Below are 11,989 nucleotides of genomic sequence, written 5' to 3'. Positions count from 1 at the left end.
ATCTATCGGACATCTACATTTATGGTAGGTACAAAACTGTACTTTTCCTTTATTCGATCTTGAACTTTTTCATTTTTTCTTTATTAAATTTTCAGTATGTTTTCAGTATTGTACTTTTAAAAATAAATGTGAAGTTGAGGCTTGAACAGTAGTAATGAGAAATCTGATTTTTGTTTTCTAAATTTAGATTTTGTGTGCTTGTATGTGTAGCTTGATGTTTAAACTATATACCGAGTCATCAAAAGAACTTTCATTTTATTTGTTTCAGGAGCATATATGCAGTGTCAAAAATGATTATTGAAAGTACAAATGCAGCTGGTCAGGCTAGGGTGACGGCTTCAGAAAACTTCAGAAACCTGGGGGTTGAAATTGTGAAGACAGTGCGGGCCGCAAAGGAGCAAAGACTTAAAAAGGTACATATGAGCATTTACCTTTTTTAATCTTTATTGCAGTTTGTTAGGTAAGCTGGTTATCCATGTTGCTGTTTTATTACATAGAAAACTGATGGCTGAGAAAAGAATATTGTTCCAAGGCTTATTTTTGAGAAAGACTTCTAAGAATACTTAGGTGAATCCATGAAATGAATAAAAGCAAGTTACAAAATTGGCACTTTGCAAAGGAGTGCAAGTTAATGGAAGCAAATATTATCGAGGTATTACATTCTATATAATAAAAATCCCTTGCCACAAACTTCATTTTGTTTGGAATGTAATGCATGTCTTGGACCTACTGACCTTTGCCTGTTTGCATTTAACAGTACCATTTGTCTGTCTTTAAACATTCCTAGCTTCGGACATATCAGCGTTGTTTTGCACATGCAATTTGCACCGTTACTGAGCTAACTTGCCCTAGTCTGTGGAATCATTAGACTGAACTTCTGCAGCAGCTTCTCTGAAATGTCCTTACTCTCACTGTCAGTGTTTTGAGATGGGGGTTCTTGTTTCTGTTTGAAGTTGAGCAGTCCTGTGTTGGATAGGTAGATAAATAAGTTACCACCCTTTAGTTCATCTGCCCATAATACTTTACTTATCCAGAGATGCTTCGGAATTATTTGATTATGCCATGATTTCTACATTGTCTTTTTAAATTATCCAAATTCTTAGAATTAACTCCTCCTTTGGTAGGTTGCCATACACTTGCGGATGAATTTAGGCTGTTATACTGGATCTGATAGGTTAGGGGGCAAGACCTAGTAGGCTGCCTCATCTTCATAAGGCTGCAGGTCTTGCATTTCGCATACTGACATGATGATGATCTGCACCAGTCCTGGAAAAATGCCTCCTGATATTATTGGAGGTCACAACAATCACACATTATATATTGTGGGTATAGTTTATAGTCTGGTGTTCATTTGCCTTGATTAGTTTGCTGACATAATTTCCAGCCTGTCTATATTTTAACTTTTTCTCAAAATTTGACATTTGTTCTTCAGCACTCTGTGATTGTGTCATTAAAGGTAACATGGTTTTAAATTCAGACCTAAATAATAACACTTATTCATAGTTTCAGAGCCTAGCCAGTGCACCCCATTGACCTTTTAAAAGAATTAGATGCCCCATCAAGACTGGTTGTCATTCATTTTCCAGTACTTCCTTTATCATGTTCATGATCTCAGGGGAGTTGGAGCTTGTCCTTTTAGGCGATTGGTGTAAGGTTAGAGGAGCTAACATCGACCAAAGGCAGTGCATCCCAGGATGCTCACTCGCACTCAGCTGTAAGCAGTTTAGAGAATTAAAAATCTAGGGAGACACCTGAAAATCTGTGTGGACGTAGGGGGGACCTGCAGACTCTCCGAAGAAGTTCTTCAGCCAGGAAATGAACTGACAGACCAAGCAAAATGCAGTAGCAGTTTGATTAATGCACAGATGTCACCTCAAATGATAACATTTCTACCAGTGTTTGGTTCAGTTTGTTTTGACAGTTGCCAAAGTGCAGGAACAGAAGCTTTGTGTGTGTGCTCATTACTGTTTTATTATTATTTTTTTCACAGTTAGAGATACGGTAAGGACTTTTCTTCATTTATGTGTAAGCAGGTTGCAGAATTTGCATTTTAAACTTATTTGTTTTAATCTGCCGCATACTTGAAGTTCAGGGACATTAGATTCTGATGCTTCACCTTGCAGCTGCTGTCAGACTATGCTTATAACACTTGTCCTGATACACAGATGGCAGTCACAGCTGTCACAGTTTTCTAACAGTACTTCTTTTTTCATACAAGACCATATCAAAGCTTCAGGGGACAATATTTGTATTGTCAGCCCAGTGGAATTAGTATCCAACCAGTTTTGCTGAGTAATAGTTGTCATTTTCATTACTCAGATCCAGACGTCTATAGTAATGTTTTTGTTCCTAATGTACAAAATACAAAGTTCAACAGTACCTTTGAAAAACATTCATTAACTAATTTAATCCTGAACAGCAAGAGGCTAATTAACATCTTTGCTTCCTGAGATCTTCTAAACCAGGAAACCACTTGTTTCCTGACTGCTTTTCTCTAAAATGTTATACTGAAAACGTTTCATTAGATTATATCTGATAAATGGTGTGTTACATAAATGTAAAATACAATATCTGTTTAGTAGACAATTGGCTATACTCTGGTATAAGTATCAAAGGTCCATCTGTAAATGCTGATTTTATTTTGTAGATCTAAAAATAAAAACAATGTTGTTGGCCAAAAATACTAGTGTTATGGTCAAATAAAATGTTGTAGTTCTGTATATGTGCAAGACAGAGCCAGGATGTCAGTGAGGAGATTGTTCACCTGTTAAAGAGCTTTCCAACGATATATGACAAGAGGGGATAGTGTATTGCTGTTATGTGATATTGCCAAATTTATTGAAATTATGCTTACGATAATTTCATAATGTTTCAAAACCTAATTAATCTATAGAACAATTTGGTTTGTAATAAAAAAGGCACAGATACTGGGTAAAACGCTCGGTATTCACCTCAAAGCAAAAAATAAAATAATGAACAAACCACGACTGAAGGAAGAAAACAAAATGTAATGAGAAGTTAGCGCTTTCACGATCCAAACTGATCGCTTCTTCAGACTTAAATCATGTTGATTTAAGTCTGAAGAAGCGATCAGTTTGGATCGTGAAAGCGCTAACTTCTCATTACATTTTGTTTTCTTCCTTGATTTAAGTCTGAAGAAGCGATCAGTTTGGATCGTGAAAGCGCTAACTTCTCATTACATTTTGTTTTCTTCCTTCAGTCATGGTTTGTTCGTTATTTTGTTGTTTAACAATTTCTGTTTGATGGCAAGTATCATTAGCAACACTGATTTAAAGTTTTATATAAGATGGCACCATTTGTTCATCTGTAGGTTAGACAGCTTTTATGAAATTAATGGAGTTATGAAAATATCGATAATAGTCATAAGTGCATTACCAAAAGAGCATTTATTTCTCATAATGTCGTTAATTACCGACCGTGTTATTACTAATAGGCACTGCTTGAATACTTCATGCCAACATGACAGTATCCCTGTCTGTTTGCGTTATTAATGTAAACATGGCAGTGCGCGTTCTTCATAATTGTTTCGTAGCACTCCAGGTCTGCATACCTCATCCTTTCCATTTTCACAGTCATGCTTAGCTTGTAGATGCCTTCGTTTTCTGTATGTACCTTTAAACGGACTTCGAAAATCTGATTTTGATAACAGTGGTGAGTATACTCTCTTCAGGAGTACAGGGAAGTCTGTTGTAAAGACAAGTATATTCTTACAGGATACACAGGAACTTTAGCTTCATAATAACTCATTGCTTCTTACAAAGAGTATAGTTAACCAGGATTGCCACGCTACCCTTTCAAATGAAGTACAAGAAAGCTTACCAAAAGCACATCCTTGTTTTCTCAGTTGGGTCAGTACTTGTATTCTGATATCAGATAAGTGATTGTCTATCCGCTCTTTTAACTTTTGATTTGATTTTCCTGGGTAATAAGCTGGGCAAAGAGTGCACTTAGCTAAGTATACAAAGTTTTTGGTGTTACAGTTAGCATATGCTTTTAATAAAATAGAAGACAAGTATTGACCAATGCATTGTGTAAACATATAACTGAAATTTATTTGTGTTTCAAATCACCCCCTTTTAACGGTTTCAGAACAACTTGCAAAGCCATAAATTTAAAAGTATGTGCGCTATTTAAAACATTTAACAGAACAAGAGGATTTAAAATGGATTCTACTCTTTAGAATGCACGTAACACTGAGTATTAATGGAATGATTAGTATTAAACCCCATTTGAAACAATTGCAGATGCAAGTATAATAAATATTTTATATAATCACATTTTTTGCTTAGTTTCAATGTTTTCTTACAAGTTTTATCATGTGATTTTACTGTTCATGTGATCTCCTTCTCATATGACTTCATAGAGTTAAAGGTTAAAGGATTCTATATACTTACAGACCTTAAGAATCCTGTGGTCTGGATTAGTCCCACTGTGCTTGGGCTCGCTCTGCACCCCACCTGCCCCTAGTGCTGCTAAATTTGTAGCCACTTTGCCACACCCCTCTCCACAGAACCAATCAGCATTACCTTAATTAGTCATAGGACCCAACCTTAATCACAAAAACCCTCCCCATTTCTTTACTCTTATCTGGTCAATAGCCCTCCCATTGCCATTTTTAAACCATCATTAGTTAAATACCTCTATAATGCCTCTACAAGCCTTAACCTCACCTTTCAAATTAAAGCCTTCCTATTGCCTACTACCTCTGCTGATAATTCCCTGTCTTCTCACAGCTTATGAATATTATAATCTCCCAGGCTCTCACTACCCCAGATCCTAGACCAACACTCCAAATCTATCAAATAACTTTAATCACCTACTACTCCCCATGTCATCTAACTCCTTTACTACAAAAAGACACCATCCCATTCGAGCCAGCTATGTTAACCCCAGAACTAAACATTACCATAAACTCTTATTTAAACTCTAGAAACTCATAATGAGATCACAGATTAGCCTCATAGGTGATGGGGACATTCACCCTAACCCAGGCCCAAGCCCACCTGATGCAACCAGTCCCATAAATAATACCCCTACTAGCCTGCAAAACTTGAACAAAACCTCCAACTCACTCCTGATCTGTCACCTAAATATTAGAAGTCTTAATAATAAAATCCATTACTTGCACGCACTCTTGGTTGTACACTCCCCAGATGTACTGTGCCTTACTGAAACTTGGCTCAGACCTGCTACCACTAATAATGAAGTTATACCTCCAGGTTACAATATTTTAAGACTGGATTGCAGCTCTAGGAAGGGGGGTAGTTGTTTTATATAAATCTACACTTGATGTAACTATTTCTAGTTTTCTACAAGCTCCTTGAACTGAAAATGCAGAAATACTTATTACTAAGCTACAAATTAACAAACGCAAATCTATAAATATTGTTTGCATTTATATTCCACTAGGTAACAACACAAATACCCTTGAGGACATCCTACAATGGCTGTCCATAAAGTGCCCACAAGAAACCATTGTTCTTGGACATTTTAATATTGACTGGAATACCTGTTCCTCAGACTTCCCTATCACCCACACAAATTTGTATGGCTTTACCCAGGTCATATCCTCCCCCACTAGAATCAGTAAGCCCAACATCAAAGAAAGTATACTAGACTGGATTCTCATAAACAACCATCCTCAAATGTATAAAGCAGGCACCCAACCTGAGGAAATAAGTGACCACTTCCTCACTTACATACTCGGGCAAATAACTTGTATCCCCCAACTATCTACCTTCAGAACTATTAGGAGCAATAAGAGCTTTAATCAAACTAAATTCCAAAATGAACTTCAGTAATGCAACTGGTCTTGTCTAAAACTGCTTCCATTAGACGAAGCAGTGTCTTACTTTAACTCCACATTTCGTACTATCCTTGACAACCATGCACCTACCAGTACTATCAGAACCAATAAAAAAGTAGCACCGTGGCTGTCTAAAGAAACTAGACAAAAAAATCGTACATAAAAACAAAGCTTGGGCCTCTTGGAGAACCACTAAATTCCCAAAGGACCAACTTATATATAAACAGCTAAGGAATGTTACAAAGAAGTCTATTGTCCTAGACAAAAATAAAAGGTTACTGTAACCTGCAACAAAAACACCAAAAATCAACCATAAAAAATTTGGTCTAGTATAAATAACCTTCCCCACCTAGGACATTCTACTTACCCCTACCCGCTCGACTACCTTCCAAAAACCTCCAGAAAATATTGCTAACAGCTTTAACACTTACTTTATGGAAACTATTCAATCCCTTGCCAACCAACTAGCTCCCAATACCCTAAATCTAACTGACCCCACACCCAATACTCGCCTCTCCTTCAACTTTCAACCAGTACCAACATCAGTTATCAGATTGTTAATCAAGAAATTGAAACCCACCACCCTATTGGCAGACCTTCTTTCCCCAGAATATCTTCAAAAAGCCACAGACGTAACAGCATATCCCATTTCAGTATTAATCAATAGAACCATCTCATAAGCTTATATCCCCTTCATCTGGAAAATTTCCCACATTATTCCTCTCCATAAAGGGGATAGTTCCACTGAACTATCAGATTACAGGCCTATTGCCAACTTGTCACCCTTGACTTAAATTATGGAAAAATGTATCCATAAGCAAGTCTTACCCTACCTCAAATTGAACGATCTCCTAGCCCCCTCTCAAAACCGTAACAATAACAAGCTTTCCTCTGCCCTCTTTCTAGACCTATCCAAGGCATTTGATATGGTAAACCACCAGCTACTCCTATGGACACTAAAAACTCTCTCCATAGATAACCTGGCAGTTCGCTGGTTTCATTCCTATCCAAGTGGCAGACAACAAGCTGTACTATGGAAGGATAACCTGTCCTTCCTGTTACCAGCCACCCTTGGAGTCCCTCCGGGGTCAATATTAGGACCCCTCCCATTCTCCATCTTCATTAATGATCTCTATACAGTCATCCCAAATGCAGCCGGTATCCAATATGCAGATGACTCTACCCTAATCTGTTCTGCTACCTCCCCGATAGACTTATAGACTTTATTCCAAAATACCTTTACCAAAGTTGAAAACTGACTCACTGATCATGTTTACTATTAAATCCAAATAAAACAAAGCTGTTATTCTTCACCCCCCACTCGTAAGGTCCCTTTGCCATCATTTACCATAACATCTAACAATGGCACCATAATTTCCCCAGAACCTACTACTAAACTATTAGGTGTAATAGTCGACAATAATCTTAAGTTTGATGCTCAAATTGATCGAACCATTAAAACAGTCAATAAGAAACTCGGCTCTTTATATGAGATTAAGCCATTCCTAACCCCATCTGCTAGGATCGTGATTGCCCATACACATTTACTATCAACCCTTTTTATGCTTCTCCTATTTATACAAACCTAAGTAAATCTAACCTCAATAAACTCAATAGCTGCTGTAATAATATTGCCAGATTTGCCACAGGTTTAGCATGTAGAACACATCACTGTCTTAACCTTAGATCCCTAGGCTGGCTATACAAAGTTCTCTACCAGCAGAAATTACACCCATACTCAAAAATATAATCACCCCCTACAGTAACCTAAAAACACTCCGCTCTTCTAACAGAATGCTAGTACAAACTGTTAAATCCAACAACTTAGCTGGTGAGTCATTATTATCCAACTCTATTGGCAAAACCTGGAACCTACTTCCTGCTGAACTTACTGCAGTCCACTCCTTAACCCAATTTAAAACGTCTGTTAAAAAACACCTAAAAATTCACTGGTTATGGCCCTGTACAAACCCAGACTAACCTACTCACTATTCACTTTGTATCACTATATCCCCTGGCTACAAGTAGAAACTGTCTTTATGAGTCTGAAACATCAGTTGTTTTGCAAAAATGATTGCATGTCTCATTTCTAATGGATTGTGCCGAATTGTATGGCTGCTTGAACAACTATGTACTACTAAAAATGTATGTGTTCTAGGATAAAAATTCATAATTGTAAAGATTTTCTGTATGTATTCCAGCAAATCTGGAATATGTATCTATATGTTCTTGTATAAAAAATCTATAATTGTGAAGTCTTCTGTATCTATGTACATGTGGAGCTTTTCTCCCTGGGCCTTCACTGAAAATGGACCTGTATCCAGTTGGACTTTCCTGGTTAACAAATGTAAAATAAAATAAATAAATGTTTTTTTACTGTACAAGACAAAGTTTTAAAGTCCTTTACATTCACCTCAAGAAGCCGATTAGGTGAAAGTACATCTACACTTGTGGTGTTTGTGTTTATTGATTAAAGCATTTCTCTCATCTTTCATGGTTCCAGCACCACTTTACTATTTTTTGTTTTTACTCATTATTTCTGGATTTATCACCGTTAATAGGTTGTTTCTTTTGTTTTACTGATATATGGTGGACATTAAATAGATTGGGAGTCCCTTCAACCAAAAATGCTCTAGTCTGTACCCTTATGACTGCTTCAGAATTGCTGAATGTTTCCACAAACTTATTAGCTGAATTTAAGCTTGGTCCTCTCTCCAGCACAATGGAAGAAATGCATGACATGGATGTATTTATGGATTAATATAACAAGGTTATTGAGTTTGAGAACTTAACACTTTTGTTTAAAAGGCTGCAATGGCAGTGTCTGATTTTTAAAATTTATCTCCAGTGCAAAATTGTGCCAAGGGGACTCAGAATTTTGAAAATGCCCACTTTCAGGGATAAAATACCTTGATTTATTAAGATGCTGGCAGTTGATAAACCTGAGCTGCTTGTTCAGATGCAAGGAGATGAACATGTTCTTTAAGCCAGTTGAGGCTCAACTCTAGACTAATATAGAAATATTGTATACTGAACGTATTACGGACATTACCATGAACGCACATTCTAACGTTTTAACAAGAATCGCTTGAAAGAATTACTGTGTTAGTGAAGGAATTAGTGGAAACAAAGAAGAAGCTGAGAAGCGATATCACTGACTTACAAAAAGGCCGCATCTTTACTTGGCCCAGTAGAAATGTTACCACTTGATCAGAACACTGATATACCTCCTTCATACAATATGCATACTTCTGAGAAATCCACTGAACCCTTACCTCCTATGTTTGTGGAAGCGAATAACATTAGTGCTTTGGATCTTTTGAATTTTTCCTTACTGGGGAGAGTGCACTCCCCATATCACAACCGAAGCAGAGGAGACCAAGCCACCGAAAACATCCAACTGCAAAAGACCATCTGCTCGTGACAAGAAGCCAGACACAGAACTGAACACTAAAATGGTAATTAACCTTTCTAACCATGCGTTAAGTGATAGCGAGTTAAGCGTCTTGTCCAAAGGACTTTCGTATGTCCCTGCAGCATATACTGATGTTTCACAAACACTTACAGAATTTGGATATTTTACTAGGAATCTTTATTTAAAAGCACTGTTTGAGAATCTGCCTTTGCTACAAGGTAATGTTCTTAAGAGAAAAAGTACATTTTTCCCTCACAACACCCTATGGTTTTAGCCTTTGAAAGATCGTTTGAAAGAAAAATATGCCAGCTGTTTAAAAATAATAAGAAATCAGAGTTTATATACCCATACTTTACAAATAACAAGAAGCTTTGCAAGCATTAATGAATGTTGAAAACATAGTTATAAAAGGGGCTGACAAAGGTGGGGAAATTGTGGTCTTGGACACACAAAATTATAAAAATTCCATGTACTCCATGCTAAGCAGTATTGAATATACCCAAAAATGAATCAAATCATTATATATCATATTTCATGTTCAACAACAGTTATCACAAATTAATGCTTCTAAAGTAATTACTCAGGAATTGTATCAATATCTTGTTACTAAATTCCCCAAGATTCCCATAATTTATGGCCTTCCAAAAATACACACGCCACTCATAGGTCTACCTCTAAGACTGATTGTTTCAGCCAGAGGATGGGTTACTGAGCCAATCTTGAAATATTTAGATGGCATATTTAGAGTACACATTAAGGAAGCAAAACGATTCTACTATTTTTTACTTCAACTGTTTCTTTGGATAAGGATTTAAAAGGACATTATCTTGTTACCCTGGATGTAGAATCACTCTTTACTCTTATTCTCAATAATCTAGGTATCCGGTATATCAATAATCTAGGTATCCGGTATATAAGAGAATATCTTGCTGAATACTATGAATGTTCTGTAGAATGTATGAATTGTTTATGTGCATTACTAGCTCTTGTACTTTCCAACAATGCATTTGCGTTTCAAAAACAATTGTTTAAACAAAATACTGGTGTTGTGATGGGCACACCTGTAACAGATAGATATGCCAATGTTGTGATGTTCTATTGGGAAAGGGAATGCATTCTGTTAGATTGTCTTTTCAAACAATGTTTTTTATAGAAGTTTTGTGGATGATGTATTTTTGATTTGGAATGGTACTCGGGCTGAATTTGTTTTGTTTCTTGAGTACATCACTAATACAACACAATATTTGAGGTTTAAGAGTGAGATATCCACCTATAAAATTAATTTCCTTGACATCAAGCTGATTAAAGATTTGAATGGTATTATATAAACAAGATTATATAAGAAAAATATCAAATGTAATACCTTTCTACACAGGACAAGTATGCACCCTTCCTTTATATATAATAGCACAGTTAAAAGTCAGAATTTGAGAGTAGTGAGTTTAAACATGGATGATATAAAAATGATTACCCAACTGAATAACATTGAACAAAATTTTAAACACAGTGGGTACATAAGCTGTGATGTTGAGGCTGTTAAATGCAATGTACTCGTTTTGAGAGCCCCTGATGTAAAACCCAGTTTTAGTACATCAAGTTCACAAACTAGCAATTCTGAATTAAATATAAGAACACATTTTCATTTAAGCAAATTATGCAGAAATATTGCCCCATACTTAGAGGTGTACCAGAATTAGAACATGTTATAGGCGAAACACCACTATTTAGTTGCAGACAAAATAGGCACCTAAAAAATAAATTGTGTTATAAAGAACAACCCCTTATTGGGAATCTTTTCACTAGTAATACATGGGACATATAGGTGCAATACCTGTGTTTTTTGTGATTATATATAATGATAAAAGAACAACACATCCAGTTACAGGAGAAGATTTTTTCTATTAAAGGCATATGGCAGCTGTAATACCAGAAATATTGTATAGTTAGCTAAGTGCACTCTTTGTCCAGCTTATTACATAGGTAAATCTAATCAAAAGTTGAGAGGATAGGCAATCATTTATCTGATATTAGAAGACAAGTATTGACCAATGCATTGTGTAAACATATAACTGAAACAAATAGTGCACATGCTTTTAAATTTATGATTTTGCAAGTTCTTAAACCATTAAGAGGGGGGTGATTTGAAACATTTAACAGAACAAGGGTAATTAAAATGGATTCTACGCTTTAGCGCACATGTAACACTTGGTCTTAATGGAATGATTAGTATTAAACCACATTTGAAACGATTACAGATGCAAGTATAATAAATATTTTAAGTACATATTTTAAATATTTTATATAATCACATTTTTACTTAGTTTTATTGTTTTCTTACAAGTTTTATCATGTGATTTTATTGTTCATATGATCTACTTCTCGTGTGACTTCATGTTTTCTGCTATAGAAGACGAAATTTTAAAGTCCTTTACATTCACCTCAAGAAGCCGATTAGGTGAAAGTGTATCGACACTTGTGCTGTTTGTGTTTATTAAAGCATTTCTGTCATCTTTTGTGGTTCCAGCACTACTTTATTATTTTTTTGTCTTTACTCAGTTATTTAGGTCTGGATTTATCACCATTATTAGGTTTTCTTTTGTTTTATTTCTGCCTGAAATATTCTTTACCAAAATGTCGTCGTCTTTTTTGCACATGTGACCAGACCACTTTAATCTGTCCTCCTCGACATTCTCTGCAGTTGGACCTTATCTTTCTGCTTCATTGGTATTCTTCTGCCGCACACAACC

At 36.0% G+C, this 11,989-nt stretch overlaps 1 protein-coding gene across 1 annotated transcript in view; it reads left to right on the top strand.

The window, feature by feature from the left end:
- The first annotated feature begins 271 nt into the window (after positions 1–271).
- LOC122799790 (F-BAR and double SH3 domains protein 2-like) overlaps positions 272–11,989 on the top strand; it is a 1,119,909-nt gene continuing 1,108,191 nt past the window's right edge. The window contains exon 1 of the mRNA XM_044069087.1: positions 272–413. Coding sequence (XP_043925022.1) covers positions 291–413 — 123 coding nt within the window. The 5' untranslated portion in view covers positions 272–290. The remainder of the gene's footprint in view (positions 414–11,989) is intronic.

Source organism: Protopterus annectens, chromosome 4.part0, assembly GCF_019279795.1.
Source record: "Protopterus annectens isolate FY-2018-M chromosome 4.part0, PAN1.0, whole genome shotgun sequence".
Taxonomy (NCBI): domain Eukaryota; kingdom Metazoa; phylum Chordata; order Ceratodontiformes; family Protopteridae; genus Protopterus; species Protopterus annectens.
The sequence above is the reverse complement of the archived record's forward strand: the minus strand, read 5'-3'. Positions and strand labels throughout refer to the sequence as shown.